Source organism: Phoenix dactylifera, chromosome 13 (assembly GCF_051530095.1).
Source record: "Phoenix dactylifera cultivar Ajwa chromosome 13, Ajwa_hap1_PhDact_Kaust_v1.1, whole genome shotgun sequence".
NCBI lineage: Eukaryota > Viridiplantae > Streptophyta > Magnoliopsida > Arecales > Arecaceae > Phoenix > Phoenix dactylifera.
This window is the reverse complement of record NC_143202.1, coordinates 2,161,065-2,186,336: the sequence shown is the minus strand read 5'-3', so window position 1 is coordinate 2,186,336 and position 25,272 is coordinate 2,161,065. Positions and strand designations below refer to the sequence as shown.

Below are 25,272 nucleotides of genomic sequence, written 5' to 3'. Positions count from 1 at the left end.
TTCACCAATTGTGACCATTTAATTTGAAATTCTAGAATTATTTTAAAATCTCGATTATGGTTAGATGTAGCTATTATTTAAATTTGAAAAAATATCTTATGGTAGAAGCTTTTTAAGAATTTATTTATTCCCTAATACCTTTTTTATTTGCTAGTAGGTGGATATCTTGCATTCTGCTTAACAAAAAATTTATTTCCTTTCCATTTTCAATAGCATACCAAAAATTAAAAAATTAACTGCAAATACAAAAATATATTAAATAGAAAGGGAAAAAAAAGATCTTCTACATCATCCTCTATCATTTTTCCCTATTGGCACACCACCAACAAAATATAGGATATAGATTAAATTAAAATATTATTTTATATAATTTATATAGACTTTAATATATAATAAATTGTTTTTAAAATGTCAATATGATATTGAAATATTATATGTAGTCAATATGTATGTTTCTTAGCTTGATATTCGCATCTTTTTCTTTACAAAATATAGTATTTAGACAAAAAAAAATGATAAAAATATCTAAAACCAGACTTTAGATACCAGAAAAGATGACATCAAGAATATTTTGAGGAATATCTATTTGTGCCATTGATTCTTTTCATTAGTTTGAACCTTGATTCGGTATGTGCAAATCCGTCCTTGATTGATTTGGGATAGATCCTTTCTTGTTCTAGCCTTGTAGTTGAGCGTACGGGTCATTGTTTCAAGCTTTTAAACGAATCGTTCCATTTTTACCTATTTTTGAGAAAAAAAGCCTTTCCATGGGGACCAACCATAAATACTCAATTAATCCACCCACCAATATAAAAAACGACTAATCGGATGGCTCAGAGCCATCCCATCACGCCAAGAGGATTCGCCATCATGGTCCATAATTCTAATCGTACTCCGACACTTGCTTTAGAAAATACGAACTTGAAAAGGCGCGCATAGATACTACTATGCGCCATGCACTGAACGCATCAAGATGACCCAGTAGCAATACGGACGGCAGATCTAACAGTCGCATAAGATTCGTAGTATAGCGTCGCGGAGGCGGGTCGCAACGGAATCCCCGTGCAAACGGGACGTCAACGACCGTCCGGATCCTCTACAAACTCGAATTTTATATGATTCTAAAATCCTACGACGTGGCAAGTTTCTGTGGGTTTTCCTCCAATGGCCCACACCCAATTCACTGTGGTGGAGAGCCGCACCGCGCCATGCCCGAGCCAGATGAGTTAACGGTTCCAAGAGAAACCTCTCTCTCTCTCTCTCCCCCTCTCCCTCTCTTAAAATCTCCACCTCGAAAGCAAACCCTATCCATTGTTCCTTCGCCCCTCTTCTCCTCTCCCGATGCGAAAGGTATCATTCCTCTCCCAATCCGATTAGGCTTTCTCTTCCCCCTCTCTCGATTTCTAGGGTTTTCTTTTCTTTTCTTATCGGTTATTTGAGTTTTCCTCCGGGAGGGCCGGTCTGTTGTTTGTTCTTGGTTGATTGGATTTGCTTCTATTCGTATGCTCAATCTTCGTTCAGTAAGTCGTTGATTTGATGGTTTTTGTGTGAAATTCGCTTCCAACTTCCTGATTTTGGTGCTGCTATTGTTCTAATTGATTTCTTTATTAATTTCTTTTTACTTTTCTGGTGATGAATTTCTTTATATATCTATTAAATAGAATAGATTTCTTTATGTTTTTTTTGATCTATTAAATAGGTTTCTTTTCGTTTCTTTTGTTTTTAATTAGGAGGTTTCTAATTGTGTGCAGTGAAGTAGGATTGATGGACAATGGGGCGATGTTAATTGTTTTTGTTATTTTGTTTCTTACGCTGCATTGCGTTGTGGCTTTTTTTTATCTTGTTGTTTTGCTGTTGCTTTTCACTGGATGGGATTGGAATAAGTGGGCATATGTTTATTTTGATCCGCTATATAGGTAGTCCTTTTCTTGTTTTTGTTTATTTTATTATTTTGCTGTTGCCCGATCTTTCTCCCAAGGGGAAAAAAGTGGTGTCTGGTATTTCAGATATTTCCTCTGCCCCCCATGAAATTATGGCAAAAGTAGTGCCTTCTATGCTGAAATTAACTAGTGAAGTTGAAAAAGTATTTCCATCATTATTTGTTGACACTTGAAAACTGATTCCTAAGACATGTTTTAGTGAGCCACTTTAGTCTCGCATCATGCTTTTCTTCCCATGAAGTATACTTCTGTGATGGTAAAGTAATGGTTGCATCCTACTGAGGTGTTGACGTGAACATCTTATATTGTTCCTAATTTGAACTTCCTAGGTCTCTTTAGAAGCCTTCCAAACTGGATTCCTAGGTCTGCACATTGAACTTCCTGATCTAACCTAAGCTTTGCTTAGGCTTTGTCTTGACCTAGCTTGTTCTTGCCAGATGTCCCCACATCTCAAGCTGGAGTTAGTTTGCTCCACGTGTTGGGTTGGGCAGGCTACCTGGAGTTTTGGACATCATCTTAGTAGTTAAGTTACCATTCTTTTGGCGTATGGAATTACCGTGAGAGTATAACTAAACGACAAGAGTTTAGTTTTTGATTGTAAGGTGATAAGAATTGATATTGGAGGAATTTCTTTGTAAATAGGATTAATAAGAAGAGTCATGCGGATCTAGATTGGTGGGTGACAAAGACATGCTGGTGTCTATGAGTTTTTTTTGGGTAACTAGATTAGGTCTTATCACATTTTCTTGGATCATTGATTGTATACCTACCATTGTCTACACTTCTTCACCACCGTCTTTTTATTTTTTCCCCTCATTAATGGTTGAAACAAAATTCACCATCTTTCTTTCTCATTCACTATCCTCTTTAACAAATTGATCCTAAGAGAAATCTTTGGATCTTATCCCAATTTGGATAGATTTGATACTTGCACAAATAAACATATATGGACAAGTAATCTGATGCAGCAGAAAAAAAAGGGGGGTCGATTTGATCGACGAGGTTATGTTTCGAATATCAGCATGCAAATAGAAGAAAATTGGATTGAAAAAATCTTTATTTGGTGAAAAATATTCTCTCAAAAATAATTTTATTAATATCTTACAAGCTCTCCTTACGATGTATTATGTGCATATTTATAGGACATGATATTCTATCCCTAGTTTGGACATTAAATCTGATACATAATCATATTTGAAAGAGGACTCAACAATAAGAAAACATACTAGAATTATTCTACTACAAATATGAAAATCTAGCAAAAATTTGATATCGTCCCGATTGAAAAAATTATAAGACGAACTACTGAAAACCTCTGAATCCAATATTTGCTTACTGCAATTTTTGCCCGCGAATCTGTTGGCTCCTTCGACACTTGGCATGGTCTAGTTGGTCATAGTATCTATTGGCTCATCCTATACTGCATCATAATCTCTATTACTGAATCATTCACAATCCATATCATTATCCTTACATTTATTAGATAAATTTTTTATGTAGTTTTTTAGCCTCTTTAATTGACATGGATACAAGTTTTAAAGTAATTTTTTAAGTACTTTATTAGATAAAATTTTTAAGTACTTTTTTTAGCCCCCGCTAATTGACATAGATACAAGTACTCTACTAGGATGATGCACGGTAAATGGTCAGGATAGCTCAATTGGTAGAGCAAAGGACGGAAAATCCTCATGTCGCTAGTTCAAATCCGGAATCATCTTAAAGAGTATCCATATTGAACCTAACATTCCAAATGTGCAAGTTTACTTTTTTACTATGATCATTTGATCTTGAAATAGCTCACGAAACAATCCAAAGCCATATTTCTGTACGCTATGCTTTTTTCAAGCATTATATCTGAAAGGCCATGCCATTTTTAACAAGGCAGCCGTATTAGAAGGTGCGGCAGGATCACCTCTTTTTTAGGGAGAGCTAATGCTTATGCATGTTGGGTTTTTTGGTTTGACACTACTTCACACCCAAAAAGAAGCAAGCTACGTAATTTTCCATAATAACCCAATCCTTTTTTGGTAAGACCCGGATAAAAACATGCTGCTGATGTGGGTAAATCTAAAGCAACAATGGTATTTATATCATTCATAGAGGCAGCTAATTCCCTCATTACAATTTTAGGAATAAAGTATAAAGTCTTGTAGATAATATTGATCTAATGAGACAATTCTTGAATGATCCAATTTTTTGCATAAGACAGTTTTTCGGGAGAGTTTTCTAGGGATTTTACTATATCTTTCTATTAATAATAATGATTGTTAGATTTAATTCTAGGAAGTATGTAGGGTGTTCTCATAACTTTTTCCTACAAAACTAGTTATTCTCTAACTTACTGTGCATAAAGAAGGAATTTTTTGTATCAAGAAAATGTTCAGGGAGTTACATTTTCAGTTGGAGTAATTGTAGGTAAGGGAACTGTCTTTATGTTTTTTTCTTAATGTCTCAATTTATGAGCTCTGTAAATGGAAATTTTGAAAATGAGAATTTATATGAAAAATGTGAGGTGTGGAAAATTTTGCTCAGGGAAGCAATGTCTCTCTTATAAGTTATTTTCTCTGTAAATGTTTTCCTTTATATGCTGTTGATATGAGGGTAAAGATGATACTGACAAAAGTTGATAATCCTTTTTAGAAGTTATTCATAAGTTATTGCTTGTTTTCTTTTTTGCTGGTCATCTTAGTAGAGCTTCTCTCACCCTGTCCTTTTGCTTGTTCTTTACTATGGGCTGTCCTGAATGTTCTTGCAAGAACCTTCTAATTTAGATGCTGCACCCACTCCATCAATTTGCTCTCTCCTGTTATAATCACGGATGCTTCCAGTATTTTAACATGCTCGTATTCGGCTAATTCAATTATTATTTTTCAAAACTTTGTTATGTTCTAATATAATCCAGTGAAATTGACACCGTTACTTTAGCTTGTTATATGATTTATTAATTACAACAATGTTTAATTCCAATCTCTCAGCTGTCTCATTTGTCGTCCAGCATTATGCAACTACCATATTGGAGATTCAATTGTGAAACTTTTGTAGATTTGGTGTCCATATCTTCAACTTTTATGCTTTTCTGGTGGAAATTAATGGGAGGTTTTGGTTTCTTCATTGTCGTTTGACTAGTTTGGCTATGCTGCCTGTTCTGGGTTTGTCCTTTTTATTGTAGTTGCTGTGAGGTATGCCATTTATTTGTAAAGTGCGTGTGTCTTGTGCTTGCTTGTGTTTTTTAAGCGCTAGTTCTGTAGTGTTTGCTTCTGCTGATTGCAGAAGTTAACTCTCATGGGTTGGTGGCTGGACATTGACTGATGGCCTTTTTTGCTGACTGCAGACCCTTATTTCTTGAATTGGTGTTTGGGCATTGATTGATGCCTTCTTTTTTCGGTTTTATGTTTCTGATTTGCCTCTTCACTTGCCTTCTTTTTGGCTTTTTTCCCCCAACTTTCCTGTTTGGCATGTGATCTTTTATCTGCAACGGTGCTATGTCAATCAAAAAATGATGGTCAATAGTCCTTTTATAGATGTTGTCACCACTGTCTCTGCTACATCAATTTGGCATCTAACCATAGAAGAGAAATGACACAGTGCCATAGAAAATTAATTGACAATGTCAAACTCTCAATTACTTGTATGATGAAATGTTTTGAATCGGTGCAGATTGATGTTGGAAAATTTCTTTCTGATTAAGTTTTCTAGGAATTTTTGTTCATTTTGGTTGCTTATAGTAAGGATCTTACAGAAACAAAATCAGAATACACCATTGAAAAATTAGTTTCTCACGAAGTCTTCAGATAGACTCCAGATTTACTTTCTTATTTCCAATTATAACAGACTCTATACCTTTTTTTATTTTGTTCCAATAAAGCCAAGATCCATGTACTCTTAGTTATGTACATTTATACTGTGGTACATAATGATACATAGAAAATTACATAGCCCTTGCAGTTGATTTATATATTTTGATGTAGCTGCACTCCCTTATCAATGTTCCTTTGTTCCATTAAATAGTCAGAATGATTTAGTATATGCGTTCTATCAAGGTACTTTGTAACCATCTTAATGAAGAATTTGTTCGGGTAGAGATCAAGGATGCACTCAAACTGAAACAAATTGCTGGTGCGATCATATTCAGATGACCTGCAGAATGGCAGCTGGTCAACAAAAAAAGCGGCTAGCAAGTTCTAACCTGCACGAACAATATAGAGGAAAGAAGAAGAAAAAGCTGGACTCATCTGATTATGTGTTGAATTTGAGATCGCATATCGATCTAGAGTGGGATGACAATCTGAAGAGAGCTGTGGCAAAGAGGGAACAAGTTGGGATAACATGGATGGACATGGCACCTTTTGTTGATTCAGTTCCCAAATGTCATTCAGGTCTAGCTGATGTTTTATCTGTTCCTCAAGAAATTTTTTCTTTGGAAAATTTGACTGAGGTGCTTTCTTATGAGGTATGGGTGTGTGTATCTTTTTAGAGTATAATATATCCTTTTATTTGAATTTGTTTATTTTGGTCTTCTTAAATCTATTTCAACATTTGGTAGAGTTTATGATTATTTTTTTCAATTATTTTCAGGTTTGGGCAACATGTCTGTCAGAGTCAGAGAGAAAGCTTCTCACTCAGTTTCTTCCTAGTGGGACAGGTGCAGAACAAGCAGTTCATTCGCTGCTGAATGGGGAAAACCATCACTTTGGAAATCTTTACCTTAAATGGCAAGTAACACTTAAATAACTCTCAAAGGCTACTTTCAGTCTTTTTGTGTCAGCCTGTTGAGTCTTCACTTATTATGGTGAAGAATTTTTAGTGTTCTAGTTTACCAGTGTTTGAGGTAATTCTGTCATGTTAATAGCATATTTCTGGGGGATTGACAATCTGTTTGTGAAGATGCTATTACTAACTTTCACTTTATGTATCAATTTCAAAGTGAGATGCTATCAATTTGTGAAGATGCTATTACTAACTTTCACTTTATGTTTTAATTGCAAAGTTAATATTTAAGAAGCTGCAGAAAATTACATGAGAGAAAAAACTAAAAAGAGAATGCAAGTATGAAATTAATAAAAAACAATCAAAAAGTTCCCTTGGTGGAAAGAAATACCAACAACCAAATCCAGAAAAAGGCGGTTAAGAAGCAAGTAAAATCTTTGAGCAACTACTGGGGACATTACACAGGCAGGAAAGTCTACATTTGGTACATGTATAAGAATATTTGTCAACTCCTTGTAATAAACTGAAGGCTTTGGTTATTATTCCTCTATTTTGTATACAAAGACAATGGTCACAACTCACAAGAACTGCGTAATATTTTACCTTTAATCTTGGGTTCAACATGAATCTCTTTTTCTCTCATTTTTCTATATTATTAGTGAGTTCATGTGCTTGTCGCTTTTCACCTTAATGTTTCCTTTGTTAATTTTTTTCTTTGATTATGTTGTAATGTTGTTTTATTTTGTTAAAATGCATCATTGTGAAGAAAGGATTTGTAAGAAGAGAGATATATTATGTTTCAAAAGCTATGGGTGATTTATAGGTGGAATTGATCAAATAATGGAAGGTTTATTTTCAATTTGAATATGTGAAATGTTAGAAAGATGTATATGCATAAGAAATTACTGCAGCATGTTGAAAGGATGGCTATATATGCATGTATTGGAATTTTGTGCTTTAGTTTTTGATATCTTACTCCCTATTAAAGCTCATGGGAAAATCTAATTTTTCTTTCTTTAATATCATACTTTCTTCCAGACATGCTCAAATGACAACTGCTGCCAAGGCATGCCATTTGGATCTCAACCTAATTATTTCTATCTTATTTTCTTTTTGTCTTGTGTACAACCTAATTTTTTTGATAGCTTATTTCCGTGAAGCTTCTTTTACTAGGATGCATTTGATCCTTAATGAAATTGACCATATACTGATTTGATTGAATGCATATGATATATCTTTACAGGTCCGCTTCACTTTGCTCTGGTAATCTTCATCCAGATGCTGTTGTTCGTACAAAGCAGCAATTCAGAGCCAATAGAAGGGCATACTATTATGAGATAAATAAGTATCATACCGGGTATGTCAAATATGTAAAATTTTATCGACTTTGTCTTCCTTGCTGTTCTCACAAATACTGCTGTTGAAGTAGTTGAAGGTGAGCCTTGGTACAGCGATATGGTTACTCCATTGTGACCTGGGTGTCATGGGTCGAAACATAAAAACAGCATCTTCGTGCGTTGGATAAGACTGTATATATCTGACCCTCCCCAGACCCCGCAGTGGCATGAATATCGTGCACTAGGCCACGCTTCACTACATTTGAAGTAGTTGCAGTACTCAATGAGATGCTTTTGGTGGCAGAATGCTCGAGGTTCTGAAAAAATGGAAGGAGAGATGGTTAACTTGCGAGGATCCAGAAAAGCTGTGGAGGTAGGTCTCTTCATCTCACCCTAGTGTGACTTTTTGTGAATATTAATGCCTGCAGTAGTCATCAAAATAGTTGTGTTGCATTAATGTCTATATTCGCATTGAAGTTTAAAGAATGCTATTATTTGCATGACACATTATATGCATAAAGAATTTTGTGCTTTTAGTACAATTTGCTTATTGATTGAAAGTATGTGCATGGCATATTTTTTAATATTTTTGGCTGCATGATTTATTTCCTTATACTCTTGACTATCTTTGATGTAACTAATGCAAGCTCTTACAATCTGACATCTGTAACTCTTGTAGTGGGCTTGGTTGGTTATTTGATGTTGGTTTGAATTTCTTGTGAGTGACTATCTGATTCGGTTTGCTTGATGATCCATGTGGTTTGCTTGCAATATTGTCCCTTTTCATCCTTGTAGCATGGTTTAACTTGGAAATGGGGAGCTGTACGGAACATGCTATATTTAGGTTTTGTTTGTCACCAATTTCTCTTGTTTCAAATCATAAAACAGCTAAATAACTTATAGTTATATCCTTTTATCATTCAATGTTACCTAAAAATGTTATATCAAGGTATCTTTAGGTTATAGGATGGTCAAGTTTGGTAAGGTGAGAAAAACACCTAAGATAGTTAACAAAAGAAAATGAGGATCAGTAAAACTGCCGTTAGTAGTTGGGAAAAGGCTGGATGGTTATCGATATGGTGACTTGGAGTAGGTAAGAGGAAACTTTGAGTAGGAGAAAATTTGTCATAAGATAGTTTTAATTCTAACATGTATGGAGTCAAAAGAACTTGGAGATGGAAATTTGAGCAGTTGAACTTGAATACATTGCTAGAGATGAGCTAGAAGATAATTGAAGTAGGTGAAAGGGACCTTTTTTGAAATGGAAAATGAAATACCTTGAACCAGATAGCTTTCCATTCTTGTGCTTTACGATTAACATATTGTGGAAAAGGATGCATATTGTGGAAAAGGATGCATTAAGTTTTGGGGAATTTTTGTACTGATTCTACTTTTTCTGCTCTTGTTCTTAAATAAGTGGAAAGCACATATTTGAAAAGATTATAGAGTGGCCGGTTTGTTGGGAGGAGTGCATAGATCTTAAAAGAGGTTCTAGTTGGGAGCAGCATTTTGAGTACTAAACCGTATCAGGCGGAACAGGGTGTACCTTACCAACATGGTTGGGCAATGGTACGTGTATAAGGGCTCGGTAGACCCTCATATTGACACATGGTATTATTTACTGTGCCAACTCCAACAATGCACTATGTGCCATTGGTATAGGGAGTGTAAAGTACCATATCGATAAGCTACTGATATAGGCTTGATACTGAGACACAAAACATGGGTTGAGAGGTTAGAAAAAAGTGAAATCGAGTTTTTTATTTTTTATTTTGATGGAAGATATGTTACCGATGAATGTCTTTGGTGTGTGAGCTTAATGTGAAAAAGGTTTACGACAATGCTAGGGCTTGTTTGGTATCATTGTTGTTTTTGTGTTTTTGTTTCCCTAGAAATTAGTGAAATTCTACATGGAGATTGATGTTGAAAATAGCACTTGTGTAAAACTTCCACTCTTCCTTGCTTTTATTTTCACTATTTTGGAAGCAATAAAATTTTTGCTACCAAATGATCTAAATACTTTACAAACAACTTAAAAAAACGAAATGGTATCATCAAGGTTCTTCATATAGATGCCAAAACCTGGACCGGTATTATCCTATTGTAAGGTTGGTATCAAGGTTCGCTGTACCGGTCGGTACCAGTCGGTACCGAGCGTACCATACCCGTACCGATGGATACCGGTATCGGTACACCAATGTCGGTACGGTCGGTACCGAGCGTACGGTACTGTACCGACACTCGGTACGCCTATACTAGTGCGGCACCGGTACGGGGTTCGGTACCGGTACGGCGAACCTTGGTTGGTATGCTCTGTATGGGGGTCGATTCCGTCCCATATACCACATACTGGTTCGGTACCATTATGGAACGATATAGTAAGGTTGGTATGCACTAGTATCGACTGGTACGACGAACCTTATTTTCATCATATTTGTTGGTCATACTAGTTCATTTTTGTTCTTGGATTTTTGAAAACGGAAATAGAAAACAAAAGCAATACCAAGTGAGACTTTAATTTCTAGAATTTTAGTGGGAGATGGATTTGAGTAGACGAAGAAATGCATCATGTTTTCATCATATCTCTTTTTTGTGAACTTTTTATATTTTATTTGGGAAATTAGCAATATGATTGTTGTTTCTGTCTCCCCTCTTCTTTTTTCTTCAGTTATGAGTATTCTTAGTGCCTTTTGTTTGCTTTGAGTGAAGGGGCCCTTGGTGTTATTGGTGTTGGGAGAGGAGATTTCAATAGTGTACATGTTAATTATGCAAATGGCTTCTAATTTATTTACAAAAATATTCTTTTTAAGCTTGTTCCTTTTTATGTAAGTCTCATTTAAATTTTGCAAAGGGTGAGCTTTGGTGCAACAATGAGGTTGTCTCATCGTGGCCTAGAGTTACAAATTTGAAACATAAAAATGACCTCTTTGTATACAGCGGTAAGGTTGTATACAATTGACCTTTCCTATACCTTGCAATGGTGGCCCTGCACTGGCCATCCTTTTCTTCATATAACTTGAGCAGGTCAACCACATATGGTGAGTCTACAAATAGTTCTCTCATATGGGTGGATGAGACTTGTGAGGTGTGTGGAGAGAATGTTCTAGGGTGCAATTTTGAGAAGATGTCTTTCTAGTATTTGGATTTGCTTCTGACTCTTGGGAAGCCTAGAGTGCATTATTGGAACCTGGTATAGTTGGTTGTCTAGAGAAAATGGCAGATGGCATAGAGGCTTGAAATTGATGTGAGTCATTCTTAATGGTCTCTAAAACAGGTTGGATCATGAGGTCAAGGGTGTTAGGAAGTTGGCTTTTAGGAGTAAAATTAGGGGATTTTAGGAAATTGTTATCGAGTGTGTGCGCATCTTGGAGGCATCTTTGAAGTCTATATTTTTGGTAACCTTGGGCTATTGCTAGAAAATAGAGAACCAGAAGTGCTGGATTATTGGTGCTATAGGAGAGGGAGGAGTTGTTGGGTGTTCTCTTTTTAGTAAGAAAAAAATTCTTTATGCTAAAGTTGAAAGGTGGAGAAACTTAGTCCTTCTATTGCATTTGTTAGGATTGTTAAGGGAGTGTTTTCTAGACAGGGGACATGGGAGGCTATTTAGAGTCTAAAGTTCCATGGATTGTGAAATCCTTTATACCTTTTCTCCTTTGCTTCAAAGGATTGGAATAGTTTGCTCAGGGCTGCAATATTCCAATTTATCATCTCTGCCAACTTCGGTTTTCTTTAATGATGAACTTGGCCTTGCAATGGCTCAATGTACCATTATTAAAGTGTTCTACTTCAGGAAAACTAATGACCTATGATGGAACGAAGGCTCCACCTTGGTGAGCTAATGAAAATGCGCTAGTAAAGTTGCCCTTGTCATGCCTGGAGACCACTTAAGCTCACTTTGATGTATCTTATTAATGTTAGTGAATATGATTCAATTGGGTGGTCTTATGTCTTTTGAATGTTTTAAGCATGCCATTTGCATACTACTTGAAATGTCAGTTTAGTTAGTGCTTCAGGCCATGCATATGGTGCTATCCTTGCCAGATCTGTTGCCAGCAGTCCTGACTAGATAAATTGCTGATATCAATAATGCCTATTTAAGCACAATAATCTACATCTTACCGACCATGTTATCAGGATAGGATCTGATACAGTGAAGGATATTTTCAGAAATCAGCAACAATGCTTGTATCAGCAATCCTAAATTTATTTACATGTCTACAAAGAATATATAGTGCAAATGTCAAAATTGATGAAAAGGGAACATTACGTTGTTATTGTTGCTAAATAATGTTCACTCCTACTTTTGCAAGATATATTATAATGCTAAAAGTTCAGACATTGCATGGTTTATGACAGAAAAATATCTGATAAAATTGGTCAACCAAAATCACAATTTGCATAAACAAACTCAGCTTTCTGTCTACATTTTCCTCTGCATGTTAGTTTATATTTTATATTAAGTTGATACAATCATTTTGTGACCATGACTAGGTTGTTTTTCTCTGGAGTGGGTTACTTATTTAAATGCTCAAATTCCAAGAACTCTTTGCCAGTGCATTGCTACTTTATGCCACCTTTAAGTTGAACTATTTGGATTTGCAGGGAAGGATTTACGAAGCACAAGCAAGGAAGCTTAACAGTATCTGCAGAAAAGGCTAAAGTTCCCAATATAGCTAAGAAAGAAATCCCACATAAAGTCTGCATCTGTAATGGTGATACTGTTAAATATATGTCATATATTAAGGTCAGATGACTCCCATATCATACCTGTTGATTAGATTGTTTGCTGATTTTATTTGTTGATGCAAAATATATTTCTAATCACTTCAGGAACAACTTTTATAACTAGGATCTGGGATTATTTTGCATTCCAGTTGCTTGAATAGAGAACCGTTCTGCCCTGAAACTGTCGTGATAACTAGGATCTAGGGATTGTTTTATACTATTAGTAAGTTCAGACTTATGGATGATGAATAAATTGCACACTCAATGGCATTTTCATTATGGAATTCGCACTCTGTGGCTTAAAGGCTGGGTCGTGTGGTCTTTCATGAAGAAGTGGAAAGCTTGCCCTTTTCTGTCTGTCCTGAAAGTTGAGAAAAGGTCTCTCGAGCCAGGTTTCTAAGATTCAAGTCTATGGGAAAGCTAGGATTAGGCTAAGAGGTGCTCGTACTTCCCTCCAAAGCACGAAGAAGAAACTGCCATCCAGTCGCAGACAAATATGAAAGACTGAACCTCTAAGACTATCACTCAAAGTTAGATTCAATTATACTGACAAAAGACTGTTTAGAATGCAATATGATTTTTCTAAGGAACTTGAGTTTGACATGGGTGATGCATTTGAATGGAGATGGATGACATCTTGAGCAGAGCCTCACGATGCTGCTCTGGAATTTGCTTTTAATAGTAGTGTAGATAATTCAGGTATTGAATTGCAATGAAATGAGTCTGTATAAGAAATCTTACAATTCTTTTGTTTCACAAACTCACTTCTTTTTGGTGAAAAATGAACACAAAAAACTATTTCAGCATCTGATCCTAAAAATTTTTCACATTATGGGCATAATATATTTCTTTGTGGTTTAAGGATCAAAAGTCAAGCCTTGACAATGCTAGAGCTTGCACTGATAATGGGCAATTTTGAAGAACATGGTGCTTTCCTAGGATAAAAATATTTTCATGGCGCTCTCGTTACTGTGCTGTTGTATATAGGGCCATTTAGTCCACATGTATATTCCTACTCCATTATATCTTATTTTGAGATGTTTGGTGACTGTATATGTCCATGATGCTTAAGCTGTAACCTTGTTTCATGATTTTAATTCTTGGAGCATTACTATCTCTGAAGAATACTGAATTTGAGGTGAGGTCATCACTATGTGATGCACATGCAATATCTCATAGAAGTACACCCTAGAGGCTATGGTTAAGACCTTTGCCTTACTTTAAAAACATGGCACGGGATTTCACCTTTGGTTTTTCTTGACTTTTTTGGTTTCCAAATTTTCTTGCTTTGTTAGTGTTATGGTTGAAATTATATTTGTGCTGCATAGTAGTTTTGGTCCAAATTGGAACATTTAAGCAGATATTCAAACATTAGTCTAGGTCTTTGTTGGAAAATTCCAGATCCAAAATTTGTGATGGTAGCATAACCTGTTGATTTTGAAAGTAACTTAGTGCTCATTATATCATTTTAATATTTGAAATTGTACTGTTAATAATTAGTGCTCTGACTTAGCCATGTATTGGTGTTGTACTAGTCTTTATATGTATAATGAGTTTAACATCTAAACATATATGAGCCTTCAAAGGCTTTCATCCCACTGCAAAGATGCAGCAATTGCTGGCTTCGGTACTGCTAAAGATCTATAGGGAAATTTCCAAACTCCATCCCCACCAAAAAAGAAAAATGAGAATTATCTGAATTATTGTTTGTAAAGAAATTGGCCTAGAAACAATAAATATCTTTCCATTAAATATCTCTATGATCTCCTAAATATCCTGCCATATCTTAGGAATTAATTTTGGATTATATTTGCAAAATTAGTTGCTTACATATTTTTGTTCCCTTTGGAACATTTCAGGTAAGCAAGACACAGCACCAACTGGTTAAAAATATAAAGTATTCTGGTGATGGCATTCAATCGAAGTCTCTCAACCGTGTATTGGGTGATATTAAGAGCTTTCATGTACAGCCATTTGAAACATATGAAGAGGAAGAAAAGAAAAGGTTGCATGAGCATTGGTTAGTAACTCTTCAACTAATTGGCAGTCAGTTTATGTATATGAATTTGAAATTCTGAAAAACTAACAACTGTTTAAACAGGTTGCAGGTGGCAAACAAAGATCTCCCAGCGGCTTTTGAGTTCCGTAGAAAAAAAACATTGCTGAGAGAGCAGTGGATGAAATCATTGGAACAGGAACTCATGGAAAAAAAGAAATTAGTAATGGATAAGGTATGCCTTTGCCCTGTTCTATTGTAAGAACTTCAACCCATACAGAAAATCAGTTTTTTCTGGAAATTATGTTTTAGTTTCAGAGAAACCCTTATTTCATCAATTAATTTGTAGTGCTCCATTTCACTATGAAGCTCTGCATTGGTATAGATTAGCATGCATGTGTATGTTGCACAATAACTTGCATGTACAATATCACTTACATTGTTAACAGTAGAAGGAATGTTAGATATTCACAGGACATATTGGATGTTAATAGACATATATACAAACATACAACATAGCATACATAAGATGCATGTGTTTCTGTGCTTGCATGCATGTAAAATGTAACTAATATATATTATTTTTAAGTGGGTTTGGCATTATAACCCCAACATGGGGTTTGACTTGGTAAATGATCTCATATATTAGATATATTCTGTTTGGCAAATTAAGTTTGCAGATGCACTGTGGATATAGTTTACAATTCCTCTTTGCCTTTTTCTGCTTGTTCCACCAGCATAGAGTCTGTTTATCGACCAAAGCCTATTAGCATCATCCCTGGGTGTTTTGTTATTTTGAGCGGTTCTTGAAGACACTTGAATGCACAGACCTTGCATTATATGCCTGGAAATATTTTTCATTTTTCTTCCTAACACGACTTGCATTGTCCATGAAACCATTTTTTTGTATCCTTTCTCAAAGATTCCATCTATGTCCGTGGGTCTTCTCATTTTGTCTGACACATCCCCTCACATACCAAAATCCTAAACTTGAAGCCCTTATCATCTAAACTTATTTTCCATCACTTTAGACTCCATTGCTTTTTTCAAAAGGAAAATGCTATGCATCCCCCAGAAGCTCCCCAAAAGTCTGTAAACCCTTGTATTTTAGGAACTGCCAATGGAAAGGTTGGCATTTTGGCCCCAAATTGCATCCTAACCCCCTGTGCATGGAACCGGAAACCTGGTTTACATCATTTTTGAGAAATTCTTGGGGAAACATAGCGTCAGCCTTAATAAACTCTTTTTCATTACTTTATTCTTCCTAGTTTACCAGACCACTCTCTGAGCTTTCATGTCCCTTTAATGCAAATTTTTGTGTCTAATTTTTTGAAGTTTCTGCCAATACACCATTGCCAACCTTACTGCCAGTTTATTGTTCAGCCAAAAGAGCACTGGGATGCAGTGATCACACAGCTTGTCGTGATAATGCACACATGCTTGATAAGTGCTTGAATTGATTGATGTTTTTATTTTATTTTATTTTGATGGATTGCAGATACCCTAACAGATTTATTAAAAGATAAGAAGATAGGTTCAGGGGACCTTACTTATTGTAAGGGAGGGAAACATGACTACTTAGAAACACGCTTCCACACTTCAACAGAAGACAACATGTCCTTATTATTTCAAAACACAGACCAGTTTCTAAATAGGTAGATGCTTTCAGGATACACAGGGAAGAATAACTATTTCTTAAGAAAGTCCTGTTGATCTCCCTCTGAATGGTCTGACAGACTGCATAGTCAACTGATTCAGGCCAGCTTGATGACAATGTATATCAAGTCCTGATTAGCAGTTGTCTCACGCAATTGTATGAGAATTTTCTTTTAGTATAATTATATAATACTGCAGGAATGTCCTTAAAGAAAATTTCAACTCATTCTGCAGATTATGTGAGCTACTTTCCCCTTAGGGATACAAAAATTAGTTATAGGCCGGGCCAGTAATGGAGGAATTGCCGTAGTATAACTTAGAGATGAGGACCTTGGTGATACTGGATAAATTTTTTTCTTTATGATGAAAACTTGGAGATAGCTTGGCTCTTCCCGTTTCTGCATTCCTTGCTCTTTGTGATGAGGTTGTTTCCACTTGCTGATTTACTGCTGTCAGTGGGAGCACATGCATTGTGTTGTTCCCTCTTTTCTACTCTTTTCTTTTTCTGTTCTTCTCTCTCTTCCTCCACATCTTCTTTTATGTAATCTTCCTTTCACCTTTAGTTAAATTCTTTGAGGTTAATTAAAAAAAAAGAAAAAAAAAGAAGGTTGGCGATGCTTATCATTGGTGCTGTTTGATGGATCAGGATAAGAAGATGGAAAATCTGGAGACCTCACCTCAGGAATCTGTAGACAACGGTGATTATGAACATCAGCACAGCCCAGATATGACAGATCAAGAACATGTTGATTCCCCACATAATTCCTCATTTGACCATCATCTAGAATGTATTCCTTCACTCAACAGTCATCTGGATCCAAGCCCAATGGAGTCTAGCCCAGTCTCTGTGAATGAAGAAGCAGTAGGACAAGACATATTAAAACTTGTGGAAAATTCCCCTTCTCTTTCGCAGTCATTAGAAAAACAGAATCCCTCTGCCGAGGATGTTACACGAGCAAAGGCTTCTTCTTCATCTGCTAAAGACTTGTGGCAGACAGAAAGCGTTCATGATCCTTACTACCAGACTACTCCGGAGAGCCATGAGTACATGTCTGCCGGTGAGCTATCTCTTAGGCAACCTCAATTTACTGAAGAACACCCAACCGATGTGATTGATTTAGAGAGAAACATAACAGAACCAGAAGCTGGAGCCGCTGTTGCCTCAACCTTTCATGTGGACGGTGGGGCATCGTTCTTCTGCTCCTATGCAAACCAAGACCGCAATGAGCTGCTTCCCAACTTTTCAAAGGGACCAGGAATGCTATCATCTTATCCACATGAACAGATGAATGGCGTGAAACAGCCTGGATTGCAGTTTTTGATGGCCAATGACAGCCTGCCAGAACCTGGGCAGTTCTCCCACCAATTCCATGAGCAACAGAAGCTTCTGGGGCAGAGGGAGGTTAGAGAGAAGGACCTTTACATGAATCAGATAATGAACAAAAATGTCTACTGCAGTGGCAGATATCCAAGCCAAGGGCACTTTTCATCAGTTGATCAGCAGAGTTTTTCAGCTCTCCAGTCCTCTGTAAATGGTGGGTCCATGGGCTACAATTGGTTTCCTGGTGAGCGTCAAGCTTATAATAATTGGTCTGGAGCCGAGTCTTCAAGCAGCCAAGATCGGTGCTTGCTTGATGGTAGCAATGCAGATGGAAGCCTGTTTAGTGTTTTCTCTAACAAGATTTCGTCATGCTCGCCATATGACACTGCAAGTTCAGAACAGTACATCCAAGCAAGGAACTATACCAGTGGGGGTATTGCTACAGCCGAAAATATTTATAGGTATGCCCAGCATCAACTCGACAATTCAAGCAGCCAAGAAGCAACTACTGCTCCTTCCATGACCAATATGTCATGGATGAACTTCCCGCGTCAGAATCCTGGACTGCATGATTCTACAGGAAAACCATTTCTGAGGCCTTGGAACCGGTAGCACCTTTAGCAATATCGCAGAAGATTTGGCCACTTTTATGGCAAGTATTGCTTCGAGTTGGAAAGAGCCTCATGTGCAGAATGCACGAAGTTGGCTTCCCAGATCAGTTGACTTGTAGCTTTGGATGGCGGATAGCTGCTTGGTAAGCTAAATGGCAAACATGAAGTTTGATGTTCTGTGCATATATATATATATATATATATTTATACCTTGTATATATGGCATAGAAGAGGGTTTAAGATGCCTAGGTTTAAGATATGTTTTGTTTAACTGGTAATTTTGGTACTTTGGTTCAACTTTTTTTGATTTTTCATTGTTGAAGGGCATATTTTTTTATGTTTAGGGGGCATGGATTCCCCTGCAAAATAAAAAATTTTGATTCACATACTAGGTTAAAAACGTTTTTGTTCATTCTTCTTTGATGTCAAGGAAACATGTTAAGAGCAAGCAGATTGGAGTTAAATGGTGAGCAGATCAGAACTTCCAACTGCCAGACCATCATGTTTCATTCAACTGTGATGTGTTGTGATTTGTGTTTGAGGTTAAGAAGCCTGTTCTGCAAGAAGGTTATTCTAAGTCACAAGGAGACCTTTCAATTCTTATTCCTGTAGGGGGATGTTATGCACACCCAGAAAGCTTATATGTGAAATGTTTTGCATGGGAGGTTCCTGAACCTGTATCTGATTCAGATTTCCCTCTTGCCGATCATGTCAAATACGTCAACCCCAGTTTATTGTTGTTAATGTTACAATCATATATTTTTTAGCTTGCCCTTGGAAAAGTATAATTGAGTAGAAGATACTGAGAATAAACAGCTAGGGATCTTTTTCACTGGATTCATATTAAAAAAGAGAGAGAGAAAAAAAATTACTTTACCTATTCAAAAGAGCATGAATACAGTAACAGTAGAGAACTAACATTAAAAGGAAAAGCTTGCCATTAGATAATCAGCACTGTCACCAAAATTGTAAAAAATAAAGTATTATTCTATGTGCAAGCATGTCCAGACGGGTTGAGTGTAAATATGTAAAAATTCATATCTGACCTTATCGGATGTTAGGTCCTAATCTGGGACCCAAATTGATCTCACCCTTTTGAAATAGGTTACATCTAGCCAGGGTGAGGCATGGGCTGCATCCATACACATCCGACCCACATGCATCCTTCTTTTATTTTTTTTGGTAAATCGGATGATTTAAATTAATCAAAAATTGATACATCCATACCAATTAGAAAATAAAATATTAAAGAACCGAGCAGGAAGATCAGCTGAGGAAATCTATAATGTAGATCTCTTATGGTTCACCATGTAATAGCACCTGTAAATATGTGTAACTTCAAAAGATAGCAATGAATGCATTATTTGCCAATAATTGTGCAAAAATGGATGGAGACTTCTATCAACATAAGATGGATTAGAAAGCCATCTGATAATTATCATCGAGTCTCCCTTTAGACAAATTTGTGAAGCCTTTGACTTGTACATAGCATAATTTAGTTCTTTGTAGGTTGCATGCAATTCGGCCGTTCAAACTGAGGTATCAAAAATCCTACACCACCTGTTACTATTAGTGTATCACTAGCATATCGGAAGCCAGCTTTAAAGCACCTCTATTTAGTATACTATCATCAAAATTGATCTTGATATTATTTGAGAGGATATAATATCTATATGAGGAGAGCCCCAAATTTTTTCTACTATCAAGAGTCTCCCTGCAATAGTCACCTAAAGAAGCTCATGAGACGGAATGGAGACTTCTAGAAGAATTAATCTAGAACTCTGTCTAAATTTTGAAAAATGCGATCATTTCTTGCTAACCAGATACTATAAGTAATGTAATACATCAAAATTTCTTCATCCTTTCAATCATTGTTAAAAAATTTTTTTTTCTAATAGTATGTAGAAAGTCATCCAAAGAAAGAGACAAAATAATAGATAAATTTTGAAGTGAAGCTTGCTTCCGTACTTGTGATGCAAAATTTGAAGTGAAGCTTGCCGCCATACACGAGATGCTACTTTGCATGGAAGAACCACATGGGATACAGGCTCCTCAACATTCGGGCATATATCACAATGACTCAGAATATGACAACCATGCTGATATAGTACAACTCTATATGGTAACTAATGCTGTGCTAATTTCCATAGAAACAATGCGATCTTTGGACTCCAAACCTCTAGGCCCAATCAATATTCTGAACAGTTGGGGTTTGCATAGAAAAATCTACCAAGATCAGATACCTTGATAGTCAAGCTAGAAGATGAACCCCAACCTATAGCATGTCACCACTTGGCATAGGAATCAACAGAACTTTATCCATTAACTTTTATGAGAATACTTGGGAAATATGCAGTAATTCTATTTCCTTTCGTCAAAAAATTTCAGATATTCAACTATAGTGCCTCGTAGTGCCAAAATAGCAACAAAAGTCGGCCATCATAATAAAGGTATAGATGATGACCATGGATCCTAGAGCATATTAATAGATATATCATCACCAACAGACCATTTAACGTTAGAATAAATAACTGGAGTATAGGAACAAACCTTCTTTCAAACTAGAGAGGCACTCTATAAATAAGTCGGTTAAGACGACAATGACCAAGAACCATATTTTGCCCGTATAAAAGAACTCCAAAAACCATCTTGCATCAATAGCTATAAGGGCAAGTTTAGCTATGAGGGCCTTACTTCCAGCAATTAAAGAAAGAATAACTTTTACACAGATAATGAATTATTCTACACAAATAATAAATAGATGGGGTGATAAAGGATAGCCTTGTCTCACACCAATAGTAGAGTGAAAAGTCTCATAACCTATTAATCAAAATAGAAAAGGAGGGGGGTGCAATACAACCTCGAATACAATTAATCCAAGCCTCATGAAAACCCAACTGATGAAGAGAAAAGAACAGAAAATCCTATTGAATTCTATCGTATGCTTCTTCCATATCAAGTTTAATCGCCATGTAGGTTTGTTTAACTAGAGCTCGTTGTAAATCATACATTATCTCCTAAACTATAAGGACATTATCAGAAATACTCATACCTTTAATAAATACATCATGCTTTTTATTTATCAAAGGATGTAGCACATGTTGCATTCTATTAGCCCTCAGTCTAGCAATAATTTATATACTCTGGTACATAAACTGATTGGGCGATAATGGGATAGAAGTGATGTATCTGACCTCTTAGGGATTAAAGTAATGGAAGCGTGCTTCCATGATGCAGGCATAGAACATGAAGTACAAAATTTGTTTCACATACATCTATACGAATGATCAGCCAAAAGAATTTGAAGGACAACAATAAGAAACCATCAAGGCCAAAAGCTTTATCGCCTATCATAGATCGTTATGTGGCTTCAATCTCAATATTTGAAACTGCTTTAAGCAACTTCTCATTGTGAGACTTAGATAAAGTAATGTCAAAGGGGTGAACAAAGAATGGATCTACATCCTCCTCATCCATCCTCCACCTAGTACTAAAAAAGCTGAACAATTCATTTCTAATAGCAGCATCGTCCTCAATAGCTAGTTTATTCTTGATTTTTGTCTCCACATAGTCTCTTGTTGGCACAAAAGAGAATGGGGTTGAGCAAGACCGAACCGAAGAATATATAGATCACCATCCGAAAAGCATCCCTCATTACACTCCTCCTGTGGCTCCATTATAACCCTTTCAATTTCCTCTAGTTTTTTGAAAAATAGCTCCCACTACAATTCCATTCCATGCACTACGAGCAACATCCCAAAATTAAGGGTAATACAACCAGAATTTTTTAAATCTAAACGACAGTTTGCGTGCAGTTTCAAATGCAATCTCAATAAGAATAGGATAGTGATCATTAGCTATGCGAGGAAGATGATGCACCTGGTAATCAGGAAACATGTGAATCCAACCACCAGTAGCAAAAGCTCTATCTCCCAAACCCTTGCTTGACCATTACGATTATTACACCAAATGAAGTGGACACTTGAATAACCCAAATCGAATAGGTCATTTGAGGAGATGAAATAACGAAATTTTCAAACACCAATTTTCTAAGTGAAAGGTTTACCACCCATCTTCTCAGAAGGCCTTATCAATACAATTAAATCCAACAATTAAGGTTGGCAATGCTTGATCGATAATAGTAGAAGCCTCTGTCCATAGAAAACGTAGATGCTGGTATTCCGGGTCTGCATGTATGGCTAACAAAACCCAAGAAATTTTCCCTGCCTCTGTAATAACAAAAATAACTTGTTGAGAGCTATTGTTAAAACATCAATAATACCATCCTTGAGCCCTTGTGACTCCACACCATGAAAACAACAACTAGGCAGGAGACATAATCTGGTCTCAGAGAAAATTACATATGTATGGATTAAGTAATTGAATCAGTCTTCTAACAACAGGTATGAAAGAGGGTTTACTGGCCCTCCTACAGCTCCAAAGCAAAATCCTAAGATGTGGAGAAGAATGGGCTCCCCATGATCCAAACCGCTACCATCCGTCACGTCCGACATGGGAATTGCCTCTAAAGCACCCTTCACCAGGGAGAAAGCCCTCTCATGTTTTTCTTCTGTAGCACTTGGTGATCGAGCCCTCTTACCATTTGTTTGGTTAGAACCCAAAGCAAAGGAAACCACGTTAGAAGTATGATTCATCCCTCGAGAAAGCCTCCACTTCATTGGAAAGTTTGCACTGCTCCTTCAAATTTGGATCGGTCACTTCAATTGATGATTTTTTTCGCCTATTCCATCTCTACTTCCAAAAAAACAAAGACGGCGGTGAAGTTTTTCTGCAGTACCACATACTCCTTGTTCCAGAATCTACTGGTAGGGCTAAAATACAGGTATAACCATATCAACATTTATTTTATTTGATGAATACAGAAATATTAGTCGAATGCAAAAATACAGATATATCGAAAGTATGGATATATATATATATATATCTCGAATAATTAAACTTTATGACCATAGAATCAAAAATGTTACTAAGTAGATGATAAATCAAGTTAATAGCAAATTAATATGGTTATTTATTTTTCTTAAAACCTCGTGAGTACTATATAAAATTAAATAGAGTTACAAATGAAATCGGATATTCGGATATAGATCGGATAGTTGTTGTCTATTAGTCGGATATTAGTCATATGTTCTAATTTTTATTCATATGCAGATAGTTTCGAATAAAACAAATTCAGATGAATATTATCCGATCTAGTTTTCTCCTTATCTACATGCCTATTACGTCGGCCTTTGCTGCCCCTGTACAACTTTCCTCCACAATCAAGAACGGCCGCAGATGAAGCACATTGTTCTTTTTTTTTTTTTTGCTGAAACAGGCATTTCAGACAACATGGGTACGAATACACCTAGTAGAATCTGCAAACAAAAGGTCCCGAAGTGCACCAGGCAAGTCATCCTCTCCAACCCATAGAGTGCCTCCTGAGTGGCTCGCGATATACGCCACCACCTAGTCCGCCGCCCCGTTAGCCTCATGATATACATGCATGGCCTGAAAAGTAATATCCTCCCTCACCATCAATCATATATCACGGAGCAAAGGATGAACTCCTCCATCGCTGTGTGTGCTCTTTCGGACCCAGCTAATCACTGTGGCCGAATCGCCCTCTAAGAGGATGGAGCTCGTCTAAAGTACACGCCGCGCATAGCGCAGTCCCATCCAAGCCGCCCGTAGCTCTACCCCTGGAACCGAGGTGTCGAAGATCTAACAACCCTCCACTGCCACCATGTCGGAGCTCGGACCCCTGATAACAAACTCAGCCCCTTCTCTTCTGCCTCCATCTAGGACTGAGCCGTCAAAATTGACCTTGAGAAAACTTGGAGATGGGGGCTTCCAGGTGAAGAACACCGTATGAGTAGCTACCGAGGCAATATGGGGGCCTCAGGTGTCCCGAGCTGTTAAAGGTCTGGGATCTGAACCTGCATGAAGAATCTCTACTGCCTGTGCCCGAGCCCGCTCCATCACGAACCGTGGGGACGGACTGAGCTTGCCAAAAACCTGAGCATTTTTGGCCACTCATATCTGATAAGCTATGTAGGACGCTTTAATAGCCACAAAACTCATCTAAGGGGTGTCAGACCAACGCCGAACCTCCTCGAGGAAACTATCCCTTCGGCTCCAAGCACCCTCTGGGATCCCGAACAACCTCCATGTCTCCCTTGCCTAAACACAATGAAATAGCGCATGATCCACCGACTCGTCTACCTCACAGTACAAGCACAAGGGAGAGATGCCAACACCGCGTTTGCTCAGCACGAAGCTCGTCAGCAAGCGGTCCCAGGCCATCTTTTAGAGGAATAGTGTAATTCTTTGGTGTAGCCCAAACCACCATACCCAGCTCCGACTCCTACTGGAGGGCCCGAGAAACATCACCAATCTTAACTCCGACCATGCAATTAGTGCTCTATACCCTGACATCTGTTGATCCCGAAACAGAAAGAGCCCGTACACACTTTGCTAAGTGCTTCCGTACACCCAGTATCAAATTGTTCTTCGCCGCGGAAGTCACGGTCAAACGAATCATCGTTGGGGCAAGGAAGCCGTGGTCACCAGCAGCCGTTTTAAAACACCGAGCTAGGATCACCGATTGCCATAGACGTGTTCGACGAAAAAAGCAAGAAATCGCACGATCCTCAAAGCAAGCGCTAAGTGCTAATATATTCGTTCATAAGTAGCAGTAAACCGCTTTCTCTCCAACTTACGTCCTTCACCAACTACACTAACAAACAAATCTCCCACTAGATATGGAATGCTCCTCACTAGATATGAGGTTGGAGACAAAAAAAAAAGAAGAAAAAAAAAGACGAAATCCGGTCAACAGCCCATAAAACTGTCGCTCTGCAAACAACTGACACGACGACAACACAACCGAAGTACTGAAATCCAACATATGGAGATTAGAAATAATAATAATAATCCACCTCGTAAACAGAGAGGATCCATTCCCTACCTCCACCTC

The 25,272-nt window shown here is 37.1% G+C and overlaps 1 protein-coding gene across 3 annotated transcripts; it reads left to right on the top strand.

The window, feature by feature from the left end:
- Positions 1-1,185: 1,185 nt before the first annotated feature.
- On the top strand, positions 1,186-18,681 carry LOC103696875 (uncharacterized). 3 transcript variants are annotated; one of them, XM_008778600.6, is made up of 9 exons: positions 1,186-1,350; positions 5,981-6,390; positions 6,516-6,652; positions 7,891-8,004; positions 8,289-8,357; positions 12,587-12,728; positions 14,569-14,729; positions 14,811-14,940; positions 17,008-18,681. In XM_008778600.6, exons 2-9 carry the CDS (start codon positions 6,073-6,075, stop codon positions 18,292-18,294), a joined length of 2,358 nt encoding a protein of 785 aa, XP_008776822.3. In that variant the 5' UTR covers positions 1,186-1,350; positions 5,981-6,072; the 3' UTR covers positions 18,295-18,681. The 3 variants fall into 3 exon arrangements, with proteins under 3 accessions (XP_008776822.3, XP_017696025.3, XP_008776821.3); XM_017840536.5 differs by having other exon boundaries at positions 1,209-1,350; positions 6,021-6,390; XM_008778599.6 differs by having other exon boundaries at positions 1,211-1,350; positions 6,073-6,390.
- Positions 18,682-25,272: the final 6,591 nt, after the last annotated feature.

Coding starts and splice junctions, on each gene's coding strand:
- LOC103696875 (XM_008778599.6), top strand. Junction 6,391..6,515: donor CTGAGGTGCTTTCTTATGAG/GTATGGGTGTGT, acceptor AATTATTTTCAG/GTTTGGGCAACATGTCTGTC. Junction 12,729..14,568: donor AATATATGTCATATATTAAG/GTCAGATGACTC, acceptor GGAACATTTCAG/GTAAGCAAGACACAGCACCA.